The sequence below is a fragment of the Amblyraja radiata genome, chromosome 41 (genome assembly GCF_010909765.2).
Source record: "Amblyraja radiata isolate CabotCenter1 chromosome 41, sAmbRad1.1.pri, whole genome shotgun sequence".
In the NCBI taxonomy this organism is placed as follows: domain Eukaryota; kingdom Metazoa; phylum Chordata; class Chondrichthyes; order Rajiformes; family Rajidae; genus Amblyraja; species Amblyraja radiata.
In genome coordinates, this window is record NC_045996.1 from 10,728,979 (window position 1) to 10,756,339 (window position 27,361).

A 27,361-nucleotide genomic window follows, 5' to 3' on the forward strand; every position below is an offset into this window, starting at 1 on the left:
CTCACGGTCCCTCAGATCCACATCAGCCGGTCTCCTCTCCATCCACAAGTCCAACCTCCGCAGTTTTGGGGACAGAGCCTTCTCCAGGGCAGCTCCCAGGCTCGGGAACTCCCTCCCCCAACTGATCCGCAATTCCGTGTCCCTCACCATCTTCCAGTCCCGCCTCAAGACCCATCTCTTCACCTCTGCCTATCCTTAGCCCCACGTCCCCGTCCCTTTTCATCTGTGAATTAATTGCCTCATATTGTGTTTTGTATTGAATTCTGTCTTTACTTTGTGTACTAGTCATGTCTCTACTGTTTATTTCATTCCCCTTACATGTTTTTCCTCTACCTGCTAAATTTTTGTAAGGTGTCCTTGAGACTCTTGAAAGGCGCCCATAAATAAAATTTATTATTATTATTATTATTGTTATTCCTTCGTCTCCTTGGTCCCGTCAGGCAGAAGATACAGAAGCTAGAAAGCATGCACCACCAAACAGGAACAGCTTCTTCCCTCAGTTGTCAGGCTCCTGAATGACTGTTCCATAAGCTAGGGTCCTGTCTGATTTACCTCTACCCCATTGCCGATATTGGACTTTGTCTATGGAAATGATGCACTACAATACTGAGAACTACATTCTGCACTCTTTATCTTTTCTTTTGCTCTATCGATTGTACTTGAGTATGACTTAATTGTATAGTATCAGATAATCACGGTAATACAGATAAGTATTATCTTATCGGATTGGATAGCATGCATAATAAAGCTTTCAGTATACCTCCGTGTACATTACAGTAATAAACCTAAACCATCTTCATTAAAGTGTTCACCAGATGCCATCATAAACATTGGAATCACCTGGGCGACACAGCCTCACCTCCCAGAGATATTCCCCTTTATCCTATCCACCCGCTCACTCTTTTAACTTAAAATTAATGTGGCCCCAAGTGAAAACCAGATTCAGGGTATGAGTGTCAGGGGTTATGGGGAGAAGGCAGGAGAATGGGGTTAGGAGGGAGAGATAGATCAGCCATGATTGAATGGCAGAGTAGACCTGATGGGCCGAATGGCCTAATTCTGCTCCTATCACTTATGACTTTATGAGTTGAATCACAAAATTCCTCAAACAGTTCAGCGGTTCAATGGGACAATATTGTCATGTGTACCGAGATACAGGGAAACATTTTTCTATATAATTCTGTAAATTCTTACGATACAAAAGCCCAATCTTACCAAAGTACAAGAATCTTCTGCTTGCGCATGGCGTGCACAGCCTAAAGTTGTGGGTCAACTTGTTCTATTTGATCTTTTGTTTGTGCACGTCGGGTTGATTGCATTAGTCGTAACAGGGTGGGCCATGTGAAGGTTGCAATCTCTCACACAACGATAATGAAGGAATAGTAGATTATAAGGTGGCGCAGCGGTAGAGTTGCTGCCTTACAACAAAGGCAGCTCCGGAGACCAGGGTTCGATCCCGACTACGGGTGCTGTCTGTACAGTTTGTACCTTCTCACCATGACCTCCGAGATCTTTAGTTTCCTCCCACACTCCAAAGACATACAGGTTTGTAGGTTAATTGGTTTGGTAAATGTAAAAAGTGTCCCTAGTGGGTGTAGGATAGTGTTAATTTGTGGGGATCGCTGGTCGGCGCGGATCCGGTGGGCCGAAGGGCCTGTTTCCGTGCTAAACAAGATGAAACTGGGAGAGAGATCGCGTGGTAATTGTTCGATGACGTTGAGCTTGGCGGTGGTAAGGCCTTCAACATTGAGCTGCAGTACCGCTAAACCTCGATAGTTGGCGGCATTTAACGGCGTCGCCTGGCCTGGGGAGGCATGGCTTTTAGCGGTCTGCAGACGCGGTAAAGACATTGGTTTCGCTTTGTGGGCTTATGAGCCTGTAAACTACTCGTGGAGGAGGCCGCGGAGAGGCTGTCTTTGTCTCCTCTGAGGTAACGAGTCATCCTTTACGATAATCCAGTTACTCATCACCCTATGTGTAAAATAACTTGCCCCCACACATCTTCTTTCCCTTACCATACACCTATGCCCTTTCGTCTTTGACATTCCCACCTGGGAAAAAAAGGTTCTGACTGTCTATTCCTCTCAATGCCTCTCATAATTTTATATGCTTCTATCCAAACAGATAAGAAAAATGGTACAATGCCCATCATTGCAAGAGGTTTTAGGAGATTGAGGGGGATCCCTATAAGATCTATAAGATCCCTTATAGAAACTTACAAAATTCTTAAGGGGTTGGACAGGCTAGATGCAGGAAGATTGTTCCCGATGCTGGGGAAGTCCAGGACAAGGGGGTCACAGCTTAAGGATAGAGGGGAAATCCTTTAGGACCGAGATGAGGAAAACATTTTTCACACAGAGAGTGGTGAATCTCTGTAACTCTCTGCCACAGAAGGTAGTTGAGGCCAGTTCATTGGCTATATTTAAGAGGGAGTTAGATGTGGCCCTTGTGGCTAAAGGGATCAGGGGGTATGGAGAGAAGGCAGGCACGGGATACTGAGTTGGATGATCAGCCATGATTATATTGAATGGCGGTGCAGGCTCGAAGGGCCGAATGGCCTACTCCTGCACCTGTTTTCTATGTTTCTATACTTTCAAGAGAGAGCTAGATAAGGCTCTTAAAAATAGCAGAGTTAGGGGATATGGTGAGAAGGCAGGAACGGGGTACTGATTGTGGATGATCAGCCATGATCACATTGAATGGCGGTGCTGGCTCGAAGGGCCAAATGGCCTCCTCCTGCACCTATTTTCTATGTTTCGATGTTTCTATGTTTCTATGTTTTGAGTTTCTCAGAAGGGATATCTTGATACAATTATATGTGTTCTTGGAGAAAGGACTGGCCCATGGTTGAGGAGGTCAAACTGTATCTGCATTGCCTTTGGCTTACAGGTGTCAGCTAACAGCTCTGATGAATGAATGAATGAATGAATGAATGAATGAATGAATGAATGAATGAATGACTGAATGAATGAATGAATGAATGAATGAATGAATGAATGAATGAATGAATGAATTAATGAATGATACTTTATTGTCACATGTGACAAGTCACAGTGATATTCTTTGTTTTGCATACCCTCCAGTGTGAAGAAGGGTCTCCACCCGAAACGTCACCTCTTCCTTCGCTCCATAGATGCTGCCTCACCTGCTGAGTTTCTCCAGCATTTTTGTCTACTTCAATTTTTCCCGCATCTGCAGTTCTTTCTTAAATAACTATGTATGCAAAGAGTTGCCACATAAAGGGCACCAAGAAAGTTACAAAGTATTCCACTGTACGCAAACATTTTTTAGCACGTTCTATTTGTAGTCTTCAACCTGTGATTGCTTGCACCTTGCAACTAAGCTCTGCCCAAGACCACAAGAAATTGCAGGAAGATATAGATGCAGCCCAGTCCATCACACAGAATATGATTCCTCACCATTGACTCCATCTACATGTCATGCTGCAAGCAAAACCAAATTATAGGCCCACCTTGGTCATTCCCACTCTCACCATCGACGGCACCACTGTCTCCCCATCTCCCCAGGCCCGCAACCTTGGCGTGATCTTTGATTCCACCCTCTCCCTTGAGCCTCACATCCGCCATGTCATTAAAACCTCCTTCTTTCATCTCCGCAACATCGCCAAACTCAGACCCTCTCTCACACCTCCCGCTGCTGAAAGACTCATCCATGCCTTCATCTCCTCCCGACTGGACTATTGCTACTCACTTCTCCTTGGCATCAGCTCCACCTACATCAACCGACTCCAACTGGTCCAGAACGCAGCCGCCCGACTCATCACCCACACCAAATCCTGGCATCACATCACTCCAGTCCTCAAACAACTTCACTGGCTTCCCATCTCCCACCGGATCACCTACAAAATCCTGATCCTCACCTACAAAGCCCTCCACCATCTGGCCCTCCCATATCTCACTGACCTCCTCTCCCCCCACCAACCCTCACGGTCCCTCAGATCCACATCAGCCGGTCTCCTCTCCATACACAAGTCCAACCTCTGCAGTTTTGGGGACAGAGCCTTCTCCAGGGCAGCTCCCAGGCTCTGGAACTCCCTCCCCCAACTGATCCGCTATTCCGTGTCCCTCACCATCTTCCAGTCCCGCCTCAAGACCCATCTCTTCACCTCTGCCTATCCTTAGCCCCACGTCCCCCTCCCTTTTCATCTGTGAATTAATTGCCTCATATTGTGTTTTGTATTGAATTCTGTCTTTACTTTGTGTACTAGTCATGTCTCTACTGTTTATTTCATTCCCCTTACATGTTTTTCCTCTACCTGCTAAATTTTTGTAAGGTGTCCTTGAGACTCTTGAAAGGCGCCCATAAATAAAATTTATTATTATTATTATTATTATTATTATTCCTTCGTCTCCTTGGTCCCGTCAGGCAGAAGGTACAGAAGCTAGAAAGCATGCACCACCAAACAGGAACAGCTTCTTCCCTCGGAGGTACACAAAATTGCTGGAGGAACTCAGCGGGTGCAGCAGCATCTATGGAGCGAAGGAAATAGGCGACGTTTCGGGCCGAAACCCTTCTTCAGAAGAACCCAGCTTCTTCCCTCAGTTGTCAGGCTCCTGAATGACTGTTCCATAAGCTAGGGTCCTGTCTGATTCACCTCTACCCCATTGCCGATATTGGACTTTGTCTATGGAAATGATGCACTACAATACTGAGAACTACATTCTGCACTCTTTATCTTTTCTTTTGCTCTATCGATTGTACTTGAGTATGACTTCATTGTATAGTATCAGATAATCACGGTAATACAGATAAGTATTACCTTATCGCATTGGATAGCATGCATAATAAAGCTTTCAGTATACCTCCGTGTACATTACAGTAATAAACCTAAACCATCTTCATTAAAGTGTTCACCAGATGCCATCATAAACATTGGAATCACCTGGGCGACACAGCCTCACCTCCCAGAGATATTCCCCTTTATCCTATCCACCCGCTCACTCTTTTAACTTAAAATTAACGTGGCCCCAAGTGAAAACCAGATTCAGGGTATGAGTGTCAGGGGTTATGGGGAGAAGGCAGGAGAATGGGGTTAGGAGGGAGAGATAGATCAGCCATGATTGAATGGCAGAGTAGACCTGATGGGCCGAATGGCCTAATTCTGCTCCTATCACTTATGACTTTATGAGTTGAATCACAAAATTCCTCAAACAGTTCAGCGATTCAATGGGACAACATTGTCATGTGTACCGAGATGCAGGGAAACATTTTTCTATATAATTCTGTAAATTCTTACGATACAAAAGCCCAATCTTACCAAAGTACAAGAATCTTCTGCTTGCGCATGGCATGCACAGCCTAAAGTTGTGGGTCAACTTGCTCTATTTGATCTTTTGTTTGTGCACGTCGGGTTGATTGCATTAGTCGAAACAGGGTGGGCCATGTGAAGGTTGCAATCCCTCACACAACGATAATGAAGGAATAGTAGATTATAAGGTGGCGCAGCGGTAGAGTTGCTGCCTTACAACAAAGGCAGCTCCGGAGACCAGGGTTCGATCCCGACTACGGGTGCTGTCTGTACAGTTTGTACCTTCTCACCATGACCTCCGAGATCTTTAGTTTCCTCCCACACTCCAAAGACATACAGGTTTGTAGGTTAATTGGTTTGGTAAATGTAAAAATTGTCCCTAGTGGGTGTAGGATAGTGTTAATTTGTGGGGATCGCTGGTCGGCCCGGACCCGGTGGGCCGAAGGGCCTGTTTCCGTGCTAAACTATCTCTAAACTAAACTAAAGTACGTGGGCATCCGGCACTATCTTGTATCCTTTAAGTTCAAAGTTCTTAAAAACACAGAGTCTAATTTGGCTTTAAAGGCCCATTGTCCTATCAGTGGCACTGGGTTGGAGTAGCAGGGGTCGGCCTGGCCTGGCCCTGATGTTGACCGCCTCCACTTCGCATGTCCTCTCTTAGGCTGATTTGTGCTCATCCGACCTCTGTGGTCAACGCCATCTGGCCGGCTGCTGCAGGGCCTCCAGCGGCCGACTTCACCGACGCATCGACCCGTGGACTAGACTCCACTCTACCGTCCCGCAGCTGCTGCTAAGCCTCCGTGTGCCAGGGCACCTCCCGATGCCAACACCAAGACCCCAAGACCCCCAGAGACGAGCACACAGCCCGCCCACCGTCACCGACCCTCTCCTCTGCCACCGCCTTGAAAATGCAGGTTGTCCCCGGGTGTCTGAACTTACAGTACTTTAGGTGGTGCATGATCAACTACAAAATGACCTGCGTGGGTTTTCTCCGAGATCTTTAGTTTCCTCCCACACTCCAAAGACATACAGGTTTGTAGGTTAATTGGTTTGGTAAATATAAAAATTGTCCCTAGTGGGTGTAGGATAGTGTTAATTTGTGGGGATCGCTGGTCGGCCCGGACCCGGTGGGCCGAAGGGCCTGTTTCCGCGCTAAACTATCTCTAAACTAAATTAAAGTACATGGGCTTCCGGCACTATCTTGTATCCTTTAAGTTGTCTGAAGAAGGGCTTCGGCCCGAAACGTTACCTATTTCCTTCGCTCCATAGATGCTGCTGCACCCGCTGAGTTTCTCCAGCATTTTTGTGTACCTACCATATAACATGCTTGTTTTTACTTTCCAACCAAGTTTGCTTCTTAAGCTGCCTGCTGTAAAGCTCAGCTTGTTGCCAAAGACGGAGATTTGGCAACAGCTTTTTGTGTCTATCTTCCATTTAAACCAGCATCTGCAGTTCCTTCCTGCACAAAACATTTACTTTCTTTGATATCGCTAACTTTATCATTTTCTCCTTCATGATCAACACTAACTGGGTGTGCCTTCGTTAACTGTTAAACATCCACTTCCGGTCAAAGGAAGCATTTTTTTGTTTGATTGAGGGACCTGCAGTTTTCAAGATGCACTGTCACCCGACATGGAATGTAGAACACTACCGATGCTCTGCCCTTCATTCCGGGCCACATTTCGGGAATTCTGATCACTTAGCTGTGCTTTTAATTCCTGTCCGCTAATAAAAACCGAAGCAGGAAGATCTGGTACAGAGAGTTTTGGTCGGTGTGGTCAATGGTGGTCAGTGGACATGGATGATACCCTACGGGACAGCTTTGAGTCAGTGGACGGGTCCACATTCAGGGATTCTGCAGCAAACCTGAATGGGTACGCCACTGCCGTGACTGCCGTTCTGCGTAAGAGGAGTGCGTTTCCGACAAAGACAATCCAAGTGTTCCCTAGCCGGAAACCATGGATGAACCGTGAGGTCCATTTGCTGGTGAAGGCCAGGTCCGCTGCATGCAAGGCAATGGATCCCAAAGCGGAACAAGAAAGCTCGCTGTGGTCTCCGCAAAGCTGTCAAGGATGCCAAGAGACAATACCGGGACAAACCTGAGTCCCAGTGAATCATTCAGACACACCCAGAATGTGGAAAAGTCTGAATAACCTAACCGGCTGCAAAGTGAAGTCAGGCAACATCACTGGTGATAGTGCGGCACTACTAGACAACCTTAATGCTTTCTATGCTTGCTTTGAGCAGATGGCTAACGAAGCAACGACAACTGCCCCGTAAGAATTTTGTTGTTCCATTGTCGGTACATATGACAATGAAACAGTTTTATGGGGATTCAGTTCCACTGGGCACATTTGCTATAACATGTCTAAACTCGAGTTACTTTATTCATTGGTTTATGATAGAAACATAGAAACATAGAAATTAGGTGCAGGAGTAGGCCATTCGGCCCTTCGAGCCTGCACCGCCATTCAATATGATCATGGCTGATCATCCAACTCAGTATCCTGTACCTGCCTTCTCTCCATACCCTCTGATCCCCTTAGCCACAAGGGCCACATCTAACTCCCTCTTAAATATAGCCAATGAACTGGCCTCAACTACCCTCTGTGGCAGAGAGTTCCAGAGATTCACCACTCTCTGTGTGAAAAAAGTTCTTCTCATCTCGGTTTTAAAGGATTTCCCCCTTATCCTTAAGCTGTGACCCCTTGTCCTGGACTTCCCCAACATCAGGAGCAATCTTCCTGCATCTAGCCTGTCCAACCCCTTAAGAATTTTGTAAGTTTCTATAAGATCCCCTCTCAATCTCCTAAATTCTAGAGAGTATAAAGCAAGTCTATCCAGTCTTTCTTCATAAGACAGTCCTGACATCCCAGGAATCAGTCTGGTGAACCTTCTCTGCACTCCCTCTATGGCAATAATGTCCTTCCTCAGATTTAGAGACCAAAACTGTACGCAATACTCCAGGTGTGGTCTCACCAAGACCCTGTACAACTGCAGTAGAACCTCCCTGCTCCTATACTCAAATCCTTTTGCTATGAAAGCTAACATACCATTCGTTGCATTGGTAGAGTTGCTGCCTTACATGGCCAGAGACCTGGGTTCGATCCTGACTACGGGTGCTGTCGGTATGGAGTTTGTACGTTCTCCCCGTGACCTGCGTGGGTTTTCTCCGGGTTCTCCGGTTTCCTCCCACATGACATAGACGTACAGGTTTGTAGGTTAATTGGCTTGGTATAATTATAATTTGTCCCTAGTGTGTGCAGCATAACGTTAATGTGCGGGAATCGTTGGTCAGCGCGGACTCGGTGGGCCGAAGGGCCTGTTTCTGCGCTGTATATCTAAACTAAACTAAAATATATGCAAGGACCAATCCAGGATACAAAGTTCTACGATGAGTTAAAAATCAACCCATATTGTGATTATTATACATTAATCATAACTGAATGTGTTTGTATTGTGTAATACTAAAATTGTGAAGAGTAAAATTGACTTTGACTTTAACTTTACAGATCACAGGCTTCATTCCTTGACCCGTCTACAACTGTTGAACTTTTATTTCTTGACCAATGTGGGATGAGGCCCGGTCACTGGTCAGGGATCAGATCATGACAAGACATCCCTTCAGTGGAACTCATCGATAAACGTCACATCCCTCTAATAATAATAATAATAATGGATGGGATTTATATAGCGCCTTTCTAATACTCAAGGCGCTTTACATCGCATTATTCATTCACTCCTCAGTCACACTCGGTGGTGGTAAGCTACTTCTGTAGCCACAGCTGCCCTGGGGCAGACTGACGGAAGCGTGGCTGCCAATCTGCGTCTACGGCCCCTCCGACCACCACCAATCACTCACACACATTCACACACATTCACACACAGGCAAAGGTGGGTGAAGTGTCTTGCCCAAGGACACAACGACAGTATGCAACGTCTAATGTCACGTATACATGTCTGATATTAGCCAGGCTTCCTCTCATGACAACCTGTGTTCACACCAATTCTTGAAAACATGGTCTCCTTTCACTGAATTTCTTCAACAACAGAATGGTTGAACACAAATTTAAATAATAATAATAATAATAATATATTTTATTGTCATTGCACATAAGCGCAACGAGATTGGGTATGCAGCTTCCAACCGATGTCATAACATAAATAACTAATAAAATTTGGATTTAGATATTGATATCCCGAGAACACGGATTGTAATAGAACAGTGAAACAGTCAAAACCGATGCTTGGGATGGGTGAGGGGGGCGGAAGGACAATGGGGCATATCTCCATCTTTTTTCTCATTCTCTTTTTTTCTTCTTGCACTTCTTCGGTAGTTGAGGGGTCTTTTCTTCTCTGTCTTTTGCATTTTTCTTATTCTTTCCTTTTTTCTTTTGATTTATGTATTAATGTTAAAAATGAAGCTGTACGAAATTTGTATAACTTTCATGCCGATTGCCTTATTCTTGTACAAATGCTTCTAATAAAATAAATTCAAAAGAATAAATAAATAAACAATCTGTGTTCACCGCACAGTTGCCTTTCTCTACCGTGTTCCGGGGACCGTTGCTTGAGCGGCTGATTTGTGGACTTTCATCTTACTCACATACACTTGGAACCATCCATACCATTAAGTCTCTCCTATAAATACCCGACGGCCTTTATTACCTTTAAGAGAACACTTGATGTATGTGTTTCCAAGTCATTTACAGCAATTGATCAATTACAGAAGATGGATGTTGAGTTAGTCGTGAGTGATACAGCTTGGAAACAGGCCCTTCGGCACAAAATGACGATGGGTAGGACAGTCTAACATCCCGACGAGAGGGCCTGTACATCGGGCTGTCCATAGCGGCGACTACGGAGGGTTTATGACCCCGACCACGGGTAAACAAAGGAGGAGGACTGGCTGAACCTTGTTGCCTTCCACCACAGTGAAGAATGCTGTGGTGGATGTTTATGTTAAATCTTATTGTGTATTGTGTGTACACAAAAATGCTGGAGAAACTCAGCGGGTGCAGCAGCATCTATGGAGCGAAGGAGATAGGCAACGTTTCGGGCCAAAACCCTTCTTCAGACTGATTGTGTATTGTGTGTTCTTTTTAAGTGCATCGCTGCTGGCAAATTCATTTCACTGCACCTTCGGGTGCAAGTGATGAATAAAACTGATTTTGACTTTGACTATAGATTACTGGTGAGAGGGGAAACATTTGAAGGGGATCGAGGGGCAAATGACCACACAGAGAGTGGCAATTATACGGAATGAGTTGCCAAAGCAGATGGTAGAGTCAGAAGCAAATACAATGTTTGAATATAAATTAGATTAGAAAGACATAGAGAGCTATGCCTAATACAGGTAATTAGGATTTGCATCGACAGGAACCATGATAGGCATGATTGCATTGGAGCTTACAGTATATCTGCGGTTCACGATTCAATGACCATCTGTTCAATCACAACTTGTTTCATTGCTTGCGTCATCATCCCAAGTAACATTGATCACCTGTTGAAATATTTGACTATTAAAAAACAAACCGTAATCACGTTCAGTATATTTGACTTATTCCATTATCATAAGAATTGCTGCGAAATGCTGATTAGTTTGCTCAGAAAGGATTCCACAGTTACTGGATACATAAGAGAAAACGCCCAGCGGAGTCAGGAGACAAATTGATCATGAATAAAACATTATCGTTGCCTATTTCCTTCGCTTCAGAGATGCTGCCTCACCCGCTGAGTTTCTCCAGCAGTTTTGTCTACCATGAATAAAACATTATGTCAGGATAGTAAGTATTGGATCACAAGGTAGAAGTACTTTGTATTATGACTGAATCTAACTTTAAGCATTTATTTATTCACCTCAACCTCCACAACAAAAAATCGCTTTTGGATTATTTTCTCTGGGAAAAGAAACAGTTGAAGTTTTATGTCTGAATATACACCTTAACTGAGATGTTGTAAGATCTTGTCAGATAAGGATGAGCAAACTAGGATGCTTCACGTACGATACCATGATGCAGCAGGTAGTGCCACTACTGCACTGGGTCACTGGGCCAGCTACCTACCTACACCTACCCCCACCTACATTAAAAGTCTTCTCACCCACCACTCCACCTCCAGGTCCCTCAGATCGGCCGACTTGGGGCTGCTGAACATCCCGCGGTCTAGGCATAAGCTCAGGGGCGACTGCGCCGTTGCGGTTGCAGCTCCTAGACTGCGGAACAGCATCCCCCTTCCCATCAGAACTGCCCCCTCCATCGACTCCTTTAAGTCGAGACTTAAAACTCATCTCTACTCCCAATCCTTTCTTGACGTCCTCTGAGCAAGAGCTATATGTATGTAGTGATGTTTGTATTTAATCTATGAACCTCTGTTGTTTGTTATACTATTCTTATACCAATGTAAAGCACTTTGGCCATCGAGAGTTGTTTTTTAAATGTGCTATATAAATAAAAGTGACTTGACTGGACTTGACCTGCTGCATCATTGTATCGTACCTGAAGCATCCTCGTTTGCTCATCCTTTCCTGACAAGATCTTACAACATCTTTTCCTCAGGATGGAATTATCAAGTACTAAGGGGCATCGCTTTAAGGCGGGAGAGCAAAGTTTAAAAGGAGATGTATGTGGCAAGTTTGTTACACAGAGGGTGGTGAGTGCCTGGAATGTGCTGCCAGGGGTGGTGGAGGCAGATATGAGAACATTATTTAAGAGGCTCTTGGATGGGCACAAGGAATGGAGGCATATGGAATATGTGCAGGCAGACAAGAGTTGGTCTTGACATCATGTATGGCACAGACATTGTGGGCCGAAGGGCCTATTTCTGCGCTGTACTGTTCTATCATCTTCCAATGAAAAGAACCTTGAGCAAACTCAAAGTGCTGGAGGAATTCTGCAGGACAGGCAGCGTCTGTGGAGGGAATGAAGGGTTTCGGCCCGAAATGTTGCATATTAATCCTTCGCTCCATAGATGCTGCCTCCACCCGCTGAGTTTCTCCAGCATTTTTGTCCACCTTCAATTTTCCAGCATCTGCAGTTCCTTCTTAAACAAAAAGATGATGTTTCAGGTTGGGACCCTTCTGTTAGTCTGAGGAATGGTGCCCACCCGAAACCTCATCTAACCATCAACCTGCCCTGAGTTCCTCCAGCACTTTGTCTCTTTTTCTCAAGCATCTTCATGTGTGTATATATTTATACTATGGTATATGAACACGCTGATCTGTTCTGGAGTCATGCCTACTATGTTCTGTTGTGCTGAAGCAAAGCAAGAATTTCATTGTCCTATCAGGGACACATGACAATAAACTCTCTTGAATCTTGAATCTGCATTCTCTTGTGGCTTCAGTGAAATGTGACTACATAGTTGAACGCTTCAGCATTTGTTAAACACATACCAAGCTAAAAGTTCAAACTAAGGCCAAGATGGTTGGAAAAACGTGCAGATCCAGTCTGTTGGCTGCCTAGATGAGCAGTATCTTGGATCTGGGGACCATAGGAAGCAGTCATTCAGTCAGCCCTTGTACCTAATTACCTGGGATAAAAAAAACAAGACGTGTCTGATCATCAGCTTGGTCTCTTTTTGTGGCAATACCGAGGGGGAGGGGGTCCTCGGTATTGTTGATGCTGATTTCGAAAGAAACGAAACAAACTAGAGTTTCGTTTCCTCGCTGAGGAAGCCTGGACCCAACCAACCCGCGTTTATTTCCTGTTCGTATATAAGAGATCTCACACAACACTCGCCCCCGCAGTCCTTGTTTCGGTTTATCTAAAGCGGAGAGGAGGACGGACGCTGAGATCACACAACATGATGCAACAGCAGCCCATCTACAACCCGGTGAGAAGCAGCTATCCCACCCCGTTGTTACTCTTCGCTAGTCGGTCCCACGCCCTGATCGTGGCCGCGACCCTTCTCTCCTTGTTTCTCCCACTTTCAAGGGACACTAGACCAAGTGAAGACCCGTTGGGTCTGTTCCCCCAACGGCGTTTTGCGGGCGGGGCTGCGGCATGAAACTCACATTAACCACCCCCCAAACACACAGGTGGAGGGAGGGGAGAGGAGGTGGAGGAAACGGGACAGATTTGGGAGGGAAAGGAGAGCGGGGTAGGGGGTGAGAGAGGGGGATGGGGAGGGGGAGAGGGGTGGGGGAGAGAGGGGAAAGAGTGGGGAGGGAGAGTGGAGGGGGAAGAGGTGGAAGAGTGGGGAGGGAGGTGGAGAGGGGTAGGGGGAGTGATGGAAGAGGGACAGAGGGGTTGGAGGAAGGAGGCGGGTGGAGAGAGGGAAGGGGGTGGTGTAGAGAGGGAAGGGGGTGGGGGAGAGGGGTGAGGAGAGGGAAACATAGAACCATTGAAATTAAGTGCAGGAGTAGGCCATTCGGCCCTTCGAGCCTGCACCACCATTCAATATGATCATGGCTGATCATCCAACTCAGTATCCTGTACCTGCCTTCTCTCCATACCCCCTGATCCCTTTAGCCACAAGGGCCACATCTAACTCCCTCTTAAATATAGCCAATGAACTGTGGCCTCAACTACCTTCTGTGGCAGAGAATTCCAGAGATTCACCACTCTCTGTGTGAAAAATGTTTTTCTCATCTCGGTCCTAAAAGATTTCCCCCTTATCCTTAAACTGTGTAAACTTCTATGGCAAGAATGCCTTTGAGCATTGGGCATTGTGACATCACACAATGGAACGTTCACCAGGGGCTGGGGCTCCTGCAAAGGCATATGTAAATGAATCCATTCCGATTGGACATCTGTGAGCATCGGGCATTGTGACATCACACGATGGAACGTTCACCAGGGGCTGGGGCTGCTTCTATGGGTGAGAAGCCAGTTTATTTTTGAAATATTGGGTGGGGGGGAGAAGGATTTGATTAAAAACGTGCACTTAAACACGACGAAATGTAATGAGGAGCGGATACCTAGAAAGAAAAGTGATATCTCTACCGAAATGGAAAAGATGTCGGCGATTCAGCTTTCCCCCTTATCCTTAAACTTTGACCCCTTGTTCTGGTCTTCCCCAACATCCGGAACAATCTTTCTGCATCTAGCCCGTCCAACCCCTTAAGAATTCTATACGTTTCTATAAGATACCCCCTTAATCTTCTAAAATCTAGCGAGTACAAGGCGAGTCTATCCAGTCTTTCTTCATATGAAAGTCCTGACATCCCAGGAATCAGTCTGGTGAACCTTCTCTGTACTCCCTCTACGGCAACGATGTCTTTGAGCATTGGGCATTGTGACATCACACGATGGAACGTTCACCATGGGCTGGGGCTGGTGCAGCTTCTGTGGGTGAGAAGCCAGTTTAGTTTTGAAATTTTGGGGGGGGGGGGGGGGGGGGGGGGGGAGAGGTAAGGTTTTGATTAAAAACGTGTACTTAAACACAACGAAATGTAATGAGGAGCGGATACTTAGAAAGAAAAGTGAAATCTCTACCGAAATGGAAAAGATGTCGGCGAATCTGCGTCTGGTTTCGGAGTTGCAGGGAATCAAAGGAAGAAATGCAGCCGGCAGCCGTCCATGTAAATGGATCCATTCCGATTGGAAATCTGCGAGCATTGGGCATTGTGATTGGACATCTGCGAGCATCGGGCATTGTGACATCGCACGGCGGGAACGAATCGAAAGGCAGAAAGGCAGCCGGACGGATGTCGGACGGATGGGACGAGAGTTTTATATATTAACTAGACCAAGTGCAGACCCGTTGGGTCTGTTTCCCCAACGGCGTTTGCGGGGGGGGGGGGGGGTGAAGAGAGGGGAGGGAGGGGAGAGGAGGAGGAGGAAACGGGATAGATTTGGGAGGGAAAGTAGAGCGGGGTAGGGGGTGAGAGATGGGGAGAGAGATGTGGGGGAGGGGGGATGGGGAAGATGGGGAGGAGAGAGGGAGGGGGAGAGAGGGGAAATAGTGGGGAGGGAGAGTGGAGGGGAAGGGGGAGAGAAGTGGAACAGTGGGGAGTGAGGAGGTGAGGGGTAGGGGGAGTGATGGAAGAGGGACAGAGGGAAGGGGGTGGGGGGAGAGGGAAGGGGGGTGGGGGAGAGAGGGATGGGAGAGGAGAGGGAGAGAGGGAGGAGAGAAGGGGGAGAGAAGTGGTAATGGGGAGGGAGGGAGGGGTAGCGGGAGTGGTGGAAGAAGGACAGGGGAGTGTTGGAAGAGGGGTAAGGGAAGGGGTGGGGGAGAGGGGAAGGGAGCGGAAGAGAGGGGTGGGGGAGGGAGAGGCGTCGGGTAAGGGGATAGAAGTGGAAGAGTGGTGAGGGAGGGGTAGGGGGAGTGGTGAAAAAGGGACAGAGGGGTAAGGGTAAGGGGGTGGTGGTAGAGAGGGAAGGGGGGTGGGGGAGAGAGGGATGGGTGGGAGAGGGAGAGGGGTGAAGAGAGGGAAACATTGAAACACAGAAATTAAGTGCAGGAGTAGGCCATTCGGCCCTTCTAGCCTGCACCACCATTCAATATGTTCATGGCTGATCATCCAATTCAGTATCCTGTACCTGCCTTCTCTCCTTACCCCCTGATCCCTTTAGCCACAAGGGCCACATCTAACTCCCTCTTAAATATAGCCAATGAACTGACCTCAACTACCTTCTGTGGCAGAGAATTCCAGAGATTCACCACTCTCTGTGTGAAAAATGTTTTTCTCATCTCTGTCTTAAAGGATTTCCCCCTTATCCTTAAACTGTGACCCCTTGTTCTGGTCTTCCGCAACATCCGGAACAATCTTCCTGCATCTAGCCTGTCCAACCCCTTAAGAATTTTATACGTTTCTATAAGATACCCCCTCAATCGTCTAAAATCTAGCGAGTACAAGGCGAGTCTATCCAGTCTTTCTTCGTATGAAAATCCTGACATCCCAGGAATCAGTCTGGTGAACCTTCTCTGTACTGTAACTATGGCAACGATGTCTTTGAGCATTGGGCATTGTGACATCACACAATGGTACGTTCACCAGGGGCTGGGGCTGTGGCTGCTTCTATGGGTGAGAAGCCAGTTTATTTTTGAAATATTGGGGGGGGGGGGGGGGGAGGGAAGGATTTGATTAAAAACATGTACTTAAACACGACGAAATGTAATGAGGTGCGGATACTTAGAAAGAAAAGTGAAATCTCTACCGAAATGGAAAAGATGTCGGCGATTCTGCGTCTGGTTTCGGAGTTGCAGGGAATCAAAGGAAGAAATGCGGCCGGAAGCCGTCCATGTAAATGGTTCCATTCCGATTGGACGTCTGCGAGCGTCGGGCATTGCGATTGGACATTTGCGAGCATCGGGCATTGTGACATCGCACGGCGGGAACGAATCGAAAGGCAGAAAGGGATCCGGATGCCAGCCGGACGGATGGGGCGAGAGTTTTATATATTAACTAGAAGATAGATAGATGATAGATAGATTAGGGCAAAGAGGAGAGGGTGAGAGGTTTTAGAGGGGGGTGTGGTGGGTCTGATGAGGTTCTGGGTTGTTGGGGGTGGTTGGAGGGTCGTCAGAGAGCTGGGGAACAGAGAGAGTGGGTGTGAGGGAGAGGAAGAGAGGGGCAGCCAGGAGGGGGGAGAGAGGAGGCGAGCAAGAGTGGGGTGAATAATTGGGAGGGCGAGGAACAGTGGGAGGGGAGAGAGTGAGAGGGACTGGGGGGGGGGGAGTGTGGTATGTTAAGGAGCATGAGAGGGAGGAGGAGGAGGAGAGGGACTGGGGAAAGGGATGGAGGTGAGTTGAGGGAGAGTGAGAGGGCGAGGGACAGGTAGAATAAGGTGGGGGACAGAGAAAGATGGGGGGACATTGGGAGGGAGTGAGGAGATGTGAAGAAGCATGAGAGGGAATGATAGGGGAAGGGGAGAGGTGGGGGCTGGGGGAAGAGAGATGGGCTGGGGGGAGAGAGATGGGCTGGGGGGAGAGAGGTTGAAAGTGAGTGAGAGGAATTAGGAGGGGGCGAGTCAAAGGAATTTGGAGGGAGAATGAGAGGGATTGAGGCGAATGAGAGGGACTGGGGAAAGTGTGAGGATGACATGAGGTCTGACTGTAGAACTGTACTGTACTGAGTACAAGTTGCATCAAAGGGAGCAGACGTTATTGAGGTAGGAACCATTTTGTCTTTCAGCCTGGGCTGCTGTTCCAGAACATGGCTGATATATGGTTACTATCTCAAACTGAGTAACGCCTTAAATCAACTGAGTGGAAGCGACTATTTTAATCTTTGATCACCATTCTGTTCCTTTGCATGAAGCTGTTATTTCCTGAATGGGCCCTCTGAGGTTTAGGTTGCGTTCCCTTGATATAGACTTCTCGACTTATAAAATAGCTTTCTCACCATTTATCTTTTCCATTTATTTTACCATTTTAAACAACTTAATCATATCATCCCTTCATTCTTTTTATTTAATGGTAAAACAGGCCTAGTTTAACTTCTCACGTCTAGATCGTGGAGTTTTGGTGCGATTGAGTTTGTGCGATTCTCTCCAAAGACAATATGTTCTTTTGAAAGTGTCTAGAACAGTGGTTCCCAACCTTTTTTTGGCCATGCCCCACCTAATCACCTCTAAAATCCTGATGCCCCCCCCCCCCCCCCCATGTGGTGATATATAATTCTTATCATTTAAAAAGTGAACTCCGTTTCAGCTGAAGAAGCTTAAAACGCCAATACCTTGGCTTAAACAAGCTTCAAAAGAACATGGCATCCATGAAAAAGAAAAATGAAATAAACAAAAGACAGTTATTCTGAGCAAGAAATTACTAAAAAATTGTTAAAAAAAAGAAAAATCAAATTGCCCCCCTTAAAAATCAAATTGCCCCCCTGTGGGGCGTACGCCCCACGTTGGGAACCACTGGTAAGCCTGTTGTCTTTTTTGTTGTTGTGGAAAACTTGGCTCTCCATTACTGAAGTCAAAGGGCTGAATTGTAGCAAGACTGATTTGGTCAAAGTCAAATTTATTCGTTACATTGGGATAAAATGTTTGCAGGTAAACCGTCTGGCAAATGAAAGGTTTTTAAAAGTGAGATAAGGAGAGTTCATGGCCAGTATGTTTCTGTTTAGTTTAGAGATACAGCGTAGAAACAGGCCCTTCGACCCATCGAGTCCGCACCGACCCGCAATCCCCGCACATTAACACTGCCGTACACACACTAGGAACAATTTTACATTGATAACCGATCCAATTAATCTACCTCGGCACGTCTTTGGAGTGTGGGAGGAAACTGCGTGTGAGAAACCTGAATCTGATTGTGTTATCTGATGTCCTATAATATTTGTCAAGGACAGGTTAGTAAACATTGTCAACGTGGACTTTAACAAGTGTTTGACATTGAACAGAGATAGAGTATAAAGTGGGAAACTTTGACCCAGAGAAGGCAGCTCCAAATTCGGGTAAGAAGGGACTTAGACTTGAGAGATACAGCACGGATGCCGGCCCTTTGGCCCATCGAGTCTGCGCTGACCAGCGATCACCACATATAATGACACTATCCTGCAAACTAGAGATAATCTGCAATTTTTTAACCAAAGCCAATTAACCTACAAACCTGTACGTTCCTTGGAGTGTGGGAGGAAACCAGAGCACCTGGAGAAAACCCACGTGGTCACAGGGAGAACATACAAACTCCGTACAGACAGCACCCGTAGTCAGGATCGAACTCGGGTCTCTGGCGCTGTGAGGCAGCAACTCTACCACTGCGCCACCGTGCCGCCCCTGGATCTGATAAGAATTTTATTAACCAGAGGGTGGTTAGAATCTGCCCATGAGGGGGTGACTCCTTTAATTTAAGAAGATTGGAACATCACTTGAATCAACAAAGCACAGAAGTCTATGGACCAAGAATGGTAAATGGAACTAGTGTCAATACGTGCTGGATGGTTGCATTGAAATGGTGGATGGATGAATGTGTTTCTGCATTGCATGACTCAATGAAAGAAAGGGAAGAATAAGGGGTGGAGACCTTGACCTGAGGGCGACGTTTAGGTTTATTATTGTGAAAACGAAAGCTTTGTTTTGCATGCTATCCAATCAAATCAGATATACCATACATACATACATACATACAGTGGCGACTGGCCACTGTCAGCTTGTCCGATGGCAAGTGAGCCCCTGATGAAGTGGGCCCCTTTGTCTCCTGGCAACCAATATTTTTAGACCCAGTCCGCCACTGCATACATACATACAATCAGTTCAAACTCGAGTACAACAGTTAGAGCAAAGGGCAAGACAAAATGTGTAGGAAAGAACTGCAGATGTTGGTTTAAATCGAAGGTAGACACAAAATGCCGGAGTAACTAGCGGGACAGGCAGCATCTCTGGAGAGAAGGAATGGGTGATGTTTCAGTTCGAGATCCTTCCTCAGACTGAAGAATCACCCAATCCTTCTCTCCAGAGATGCTGCCTGTCCCGCTGAGTTACTCCAGCAGTTTGTGTCTAACTCAGAACAGAGGGGAAGATACAGAGGGCAGAATATGGTCCTCAGCATTGTAGCCCATGAGTTCCTTAGACAAAGGACAATGTCCTCAATGGGATAGAAGTGAGTCAAACAGTACCCAAGCTTATGGAAGGACAGCAGAAGCCAGATAACAGAGGAAAAAGCTGTTCCTGAATCTGATGCTTTCAAGCTTCCGTATCTTCTGCCAGATGGGAACTAGGAGAAGAAGGAATGATGAGTGGGACAAGTTTAAAAATATATATATTTTATTTATTAGAAGTAATGTACGTTACAAGGATATAAGCCAAGGATAACATAATACCATTCCTGTACCACTTCTTATTTTAAACCTTAAAAAGTAGAGAGAGTTAGATAGGATAGTAAGTGCGTGAGAGAGTGATCAAGAAGGACCCGTAGAAACGTAAAACCTGAAAAAGAGATAAAAAGAAGGATCAAGGAGAAAAGAAATAAAAAGGAAAAACCAAGAAACAAAAAAGAAAGAAAAGATAGAAAGTAAAATAAGATAAAAGAAAATAAGATATACCTACTTCTTATCTTTCAAAGTTGTGTTGCACCCTATACTTGTAATAAGTCGATAAATGGAGACCAAATCTTTTGGAAATGTTCTGCTTTGCCTGCTTGGAGGAATTTCATGTCTTCCAGGTGTAACATTTCGGACATATTTGAAATCCACATTTTTATCGTAGGTGTGGGGGGGACAAGTCTTTGATTGTGTTGGTTGCTTTTCTGAGATGGCCTTAAGTGTAGATAGATTCAATGGGAGAAAGTCTGGTCTGTGTGATGGACTGGGCCACATCTACAACTCTGCTATTTCAGCAGTTTTGGGCAAAGCTTTTGCCAACTCAAGCTGTGATGCAACTCGAAAGTGCTTTCTAGAGCTGAATTTAGTCAGGGTATTATAGTTTGAGCCCAGGGTGACGCTGTGGAAAGTTGAAGAAGTTCTCAGAAAACAGGATCTGGGTAACAATAGAGGGAAATAAGATTGAAATGAGTTCAAAACCCCAGGGAAAAATATCATCACAAAACTATGAATTTCCACTTACAGATTGTATAAACGATCACTGCCTGACTTAACAAGAAAGTAAAGATTAAAATCTTTCATTTATAGGGCTTATTGTTAATTGTGCTTTCTGGAGTAGCGCAGTGGGTAGAGCTGGTGCCTCACAGCGCCGGAGACCCAGGTTTGGTCCTGACCTCTGGAGCAGTCCCTGTGACCACGTGGGGCTCCTCCAGGTGCTCCGGTTTCCTCCCACATCCCAAAGATGTGCAAGTTGACAGGTTAATTGGCCGCCGAAAATTGCCACTGGTGAGTAGAGAGTGGAGGATAGTTGGTGAATATCAAACTACTGTGAACGGATCACCAGTGGACAGTGTAGACTCGGTGGGCTGAAGGGCCTGTATCTATGCTATGTCTTTCAATCAATTTTTAAATCCTCCAGTCAATTTCCACCCCGTCTACAAATACTCTCCTCCGCCTGGTCCTTACCCTCAACAAACCTTTCCTTTGACTCCTCCCTTTTCCTTTTGCCTACTCCACCTCACTTCCGAAGTCTGAAGAAGGGTCTCGACCCGAAACGTCACCTATTCCTTCGCTCCGTAGATGCTGCCTCACACGCTGAGTTTCTCCAGCATTTTTGTCTACCTTCGATTTCATGTGCAATACCTATCCTGACTTTTTTTTACATTGTGGCGTCTATAGAGTATGAATCCTTTTTCCAAAAAGTCTTTTAAGGCAGTGGTAATCCATTGTATGATTCCTCTTTCTCTCAGCGTTATTTTAATCATATGAACCACTGAATGTTGAATTATTGAGGATGTGACTGATAGAATTGAAGGCTGTCATTATCTTTATTAAGAGAAGGGGTAATGTGGCTCACAGACTCATGGAGTTACAGTAGCACAGAGCTAAAAGATCAGCCAAGATCTTAATAGAAACATAGACATAGAAAATAGGTGCAGGAGTAGGCCATTCAACCCTTCGAGCCTGGACCGCCATTCAATATGATCATGGCTGATCATCCAACTCAGTATCCTGTACCTGCCTTCTCTCCATACCCCCTGATCCCTTTAGCCACAAGCGCCACATCTAACTCCCTCTTAAATATAGACAATGAACTGGCCTCAACTACCTTCTGTGGCAGAGAATTCCAGAGATTCACCACTCTGTGTGAAATTTTTTTTCCTCATCTCGGTCCTAAAAGATTTCCCCCTTATCCTTAAACTGTGACCCCTTGTTCTGGACTTCCCCAACATCGGGAACAATCTTCCTGCATCTAGCCTGTCCAACCCCTTAAGAATTTTGTAAGTTTCTATAAGATTCCCCCTCAATCTTCTAAATTCTAGCGAGTACATGCCGAGTCCATCCAGTCTTTCTTCATATGAAAGTCCTGACATCCCAGGAATCAGTCTGGTGAACCTTCTCTGTACTCCCTCTATGGCAAGAATGTCTTTCCTTAGATTAGGAGACCAAAACTGTACGCAATACTCCAGGTGTGGTCTCACCAAGACCCCGTACAACTGCAGTAGAACCTCCCTGCTCCTATACTCAAATCCTTTTGCTATGAATGGTGGGGCTCTAATGGCTAAACGCCCTACATGTGCATCCATTTTTATATTCATATGTAATGCATGGACATTGCTTTTTATTGCTGATATATTGAAACATGATATGCATCCTCTCCATCTAGTATTAGGTTATGTTCTTGGTTTCTTGGTCCTCCAAAATATTCCAAATGGAATTTAAACTGGAGGTGGTGAAGGGAGGGCTTTAGCCAGAAAAGGTTATTGGGAAGAAAGAGCTACTTTAAATTTAGTTGCATCTGGTTGGGTAACTATGGTGGTGGTTAACTTTGGCAGGTCCAAGCTCCGCCTTCAGCCGGTCAACGCTGCAGGGGCTGACATTGAGGTGGTGCAGACATATAAATACCTTGGAGTGTACCTTGATAACAAACTGGACTGGTCTGTCAACTCTGACTCCATCTACAAAAAAGTCCAGAGCAGACTCTTTTTCCTCAGAAGGCTCAAATCCTTCAATGTGTGTAATGAAATGCAGTACATGTTTTACAACACTGTGGTTGCAAGTGTTATTTTCTACGCTGTTGTCTGCTGGGGCAACAGCATTAGTGCAAAAAACAACAAGAAGCTGGTCAAACTGGTTAAACGAGCTAGCTCAGTGCTGGAGGGGAGAGTAGACTCTGGGATGGATGTACTTGAGAGGCGTATGAGGCACAAGGTGCAGGTCATCCTGAAAAACCCCAGGCATCCCCTCCATGTAATTCTGGAGAGTCAAAAGAGCACTCGGAACAACAACCGGCTCCTCTCCCTGCCCTGTAGAACGGAGCGGTTCAGGAGATCCTTCACCCCTGCAGCCATTAGATTTTATAATTCGGACCGCTAGGCTGTAGGGGGATGCATTTTGCAATTTTTAATTGTTAATTATTGGTCTTTTTAAGTATTTATTGGTCTCAGGTAGTGTCCACATTGTATTCTATGTATTTTGGGAAAATGCTGAAAAGCAGGACCTCCAGGGTTGTTATCTCCGGTGTGCTTCCAGTTCCTCGTGCTGGCGAGAGCAAGAACAGGGAGATACGGGACCTGAACGCGTGGCTGAGGAACTGGTGCACGGGGCAGGGATTTAGATTCTTAGATCACTGGGATCTGTTTTGGGGTAAGGTGGAACTGTACAAAAGGGACGGATTGCATCTTAACAGGTGTGGGACCAGCATTCTGGCAGGCAGGTTTGCCACTGCTACACGGGTGGTTTTAAACTGAATAAGGGGGGTGGGGTGTCGAATGGGATAGTGGAGGATGGAGTTAAAGGGAAAGGGTTTCTTAAATGTGTGAGCGTAGAGACAGAGGGGTGTAAAATGAGGGTAGAAGCAATAGGTAGCAAGGTGAAAAGTAAAAGTGGCAGGCAGACAAAACCAGGGCAAAAATCAAAAAGGGCCACTTTTCAACATAATTGTATAAGGGGTAAGAGTGTTGTAAAAACAAGCCTGAAGGCTTTGTGTCTCAATGCAAGGAGCATTCGTAATAAGGTGGATGAGTTGAATGTGCAGATAGCTATTAATGACTATGATATAGTTGGGATCACGGAGACATGGCTCCAGGGTGACCAAGGCTGGGAGCTGAACATCCAGGGATATTCATTATTCAGGAGGGATAGAGAGAAAGGAAAAGGAGGTGGGGGTAGCGTTGCTGGTTAGAGAGGAGAGTAAGGCAATGGAAAGGAAGGACATTAGTTTGGAGGATGTGGAATCGGTATGGGTAGAGCGGCGAAACACTAAGGGGCAGAAAACGCTGGTGGGTGTTGTGTACAGGCCACCTAACAGTAGTAGTGAAGTTGGAGATGGTATCAAACAGGAAATTAGAAATGCGTGCGACAAAGGCAAAACCGTTATAATGGGTGACTTCAATCTACATATAGATTGGGTGAATCAAATTGGCAGGGGTGCTGAGGAAGAGGATTTCTTGGAATGTATGCGGGATAGTTATCTAAATCACATGTAGAGGAACCAACGAGAGAGCAGGCTATTTTAGACTGGGTATTGAGTAATGAGGAAGGGTTAGTTAGCAGTCTTGTTGTACGTGCCCCCTTGGGCAAGAGTGACCATAATATGGTTGAGTTCTTCATTAGGATGGAGAGTGACATTGTTAATTCAGAAACAATGGTTCTGAACTTAAAGAAAGGTAACTTTGAGGGTATGAGACGTGAATTGGCCAAGATTGACTGGCAATTAATTCTAAAAGGGTTGACGGTGGATATGCAATGGAAGACATTTAAAGACTGCATGGATGAACTACAAAAATTGTTCATCCCAGTTTGGCAAAAGAATAAATCAGGGAAGGTAGTACATCCGTGGATAACAAGGGAAATCAGGGATAGTATCAAAGCGAAGGATGATGCATACAAATTAGCCAGAAAAAGCACGGAGGACTGGGAGAAATTCAGAGACCAGCAGAGGAGGACAAAGGGCTTAATTAGGAAAGGAAAAATAGATTATGAATGAAAACTGGCAGGGAATATAAAAACTGACTGCAAAAGTTTTTATAGATATGTGAAAAGAAAGAGATTAGTTAAAACAAATGTAGGTCCCTTGCAGTCAGAAACAGGTGAGTTGATCATGGGGAACAAGGATATGGCGGACTAATTGAATAACTACTTTGGTTCCGTCTTCACTAAGGAAGACATAAATAATCTGCTGGAAATAGCAGGTCAAAGGAGTTGGAGGAATTGAGTGAAATCCAGGTTAGCCGGGAAGTGGTGTTGGGTAAATTGAATGGATTAAAGGCCGATAAATCCCAGGGCCAGATAGGCTGCATCCCAGAGTACTTAAGGAAGTAGCTCCAGAAATAGTGGATGCATTAGTAATAATCTTTCAAAACTTTAGATTCTGGAGTAGTTCCTGAGGATTGGCGGGTAGCAAACGTAACCCCACTTTTTAAGAAGGGAGGGAGAGAAAAACGGGGAATTACAGACCAGTTAGTCTAACATCGGTAGTGGGGAAACTGCTAGAGTCAGATATTAAAGATGGGATAGCAGCACATTTGGAAAGTGGTGAAATCATTGGACAAAGTCAGCATGGATTTACAAAAGGTAATCATGTCTGACGAATCTTATAGAATTTTTCGAGGATGTAACTAGTAGTGTGGATAGGGGAGAACCAGTGGATGTGGTGTATCTGGACTTCCAGAAGGCTTTCGACAAGGTCCCACATAAGAGATTAGTATACAAACTTAAAGCATACGGCATTGGGGGTTCAGTATTGATGTGGATAGAGAACTGACTGGCAAACAGGAAGCAAAGAGTGGGAGTAAACGGGTCCTTTTCACAATGGCAGGCAGTGACTAGTGGGGTACCGCAAGGCTCAGTGCTGGGACCCCAGCTATTTACAATATATATTAATGATCTGGATGAGGGAATTGAAGGCAATATCTCCAAGTTTGCGGATGACACTAAGCTGGGGGGCAGTGTTAGCTGTGAGGAGGATGCTAGGAGACTGCAAGGTGACTTGGATAGGCTGGGTGAGTGGGCAAATGTTTGGCAGATGCAGTATAATGTGGATAAATGTGAGGTTATCCATTTTGGTGGCAAAAACAGGAAAGCAGACTATTATCTAAATGGTGGCCGACTAGGAAAAGGGGAGATGCAGCGAGACCTGGGTGTCATGGTACACCAGTCATTGAAAGTAGGCATGCAGGTGCAGCAGGCAGTGAAGAAAGTGAATGGTATGTTAGCTTTCATAGCAAAAGGATTTGAGTATAGGAGCAGGGAGGTTCTACTGCAGTTGTACAGGGTCTTGGTGAGACCACACCTGGAGTATTGCGTACAGTTTTGGTCTCCAAATCTGAGGAAGGACATTATTGCCATAGAGGGAGTGCAGAGAAGGTTCACCAGACTGATTCCTGGGATGTCAGGACTGTCTTATGAAGAAAGACTGGATAGACTTGGTTCATACTCTCTAGAATTTAGGAGATTGAGAGGGGATCTTATAGAAACTTACAAAATTCTTAAGGGGTTGGACAGGCTAGATGGAGGAAGATTGCTCCCGATGTTGGGGAAGTCCAGGACAAGGGGTCACAGCTTAAGGATAAGGGGGAAATCCTTTAAAACCGAGATGAGAAGAACTTTTTTCACACAGATAGTGGTGAATCTCTGGAACTCTCTGCCACAGAGGGTAGTCGAGGCCAGTTCATTGGCTATATTTAAGAGGGAGTTAGATGTGATGATCAGCCATGATCATATTGAATGGCGGTGCAGGCACGAAGGGCCGAATGGCCTACTCCTGCACCTAATTTCTATGTTTCTATGTTTCTGTCTGCGTTCGTTTTGAATCTGTGGGTTTGTTGGTTGGGGGCTTCTGGACATCTGAATTTCCCTGAGGGGATCAATAAAGTATTTATTATTTTATTATTATTATTATTATTATTATTATTATTATTATTATTATTATTATTATAGTTGGGTGGAGATTATTCCAAGCTTTAATTGTGCGGGGGAAGAACGAATTGCTGTATACATTTGTCTTTGTAGCTGGGATCACAAATTGGATCGAATGCCCTCGTCTGCTCCTAATTGGTTTGGGTTTGGTGTAGGTCTTGTAGTCTATGTCGAGCTGACCATTTAACATTTTGTAAAAACAGGTCAAACGGTGAGCTTCACGTCTGTCTTGGAGAGAGTTCATATAATCATGTAGTCTATATTGTCTTACATCTTGGAAGAAGTCAATTTAAACCCATTGACTCTCTGCTAGCTTACAGACCAGTCCCATCCCTGACAAATTTACCCCCCCCCCCAAGATATGGAGTTATAACCAATGCATTTCCTTCTCTCTTGTGTTTTAATCTATGGCGTTTCGCCAGAAAAATACAAGAGGTCACTCTCAATAGACAAGCAAATGTTTCGTATGAGAGAGTTGTGAGGAAGCTTGGCATTGATAGAAAGCTGGGATTGAGATGATTTGGACACTGCAGACACAGATTCATTGGGATAAAATGTGGCTGTGAGTATTCTAAGTGTATTTATTCCTTTTTTTCAGATTATCCCCTTTACTGGAAGTATAGTGGGAGGACTTCAAGATGGGAAGATGGTGATAATTCAAGGCCAAGTTCCAGGTCATGCCAAGAGGTAACACAACAAGAACTTTGGCAGTCCAGGCAAACAGATAGGAGGGGGCTTCAGGTGTC

The 27,361-nt window shown here is 45.5% G+C and overlaps 1 protein-coding gene across 2 annotated transcripts in view; it reads left to right on the forward strand.

The window, feature by feature from the left end:
- The first annotated feature begins 12,984 nt into the window (after nt 1-12,984).
- Nucleotides 12,985-27,361, forward strand: part of LOC116967907 (galectin-4-like) — a 36,319-nt gene continuing 21,942 nt past the window's right edge. For both annotated transcript variants that reach the window (XM_033014563.1, XM_033014564.1), the window contains exons 1-2: nt 12,985-13,102; nt 27,214-27,302. In XM_033014563.1, the coding sequence (XP_032870454.1) occupies nt 13,073-13,102; nt 27,214-27,302 (119 nt within the window). In that variant the 5' untranslated portion in view covers nt 12,985-13,072. The remainder of the gene's footprint in view (nt 13,103-27,213; nt 27,303-27,361) is intronic.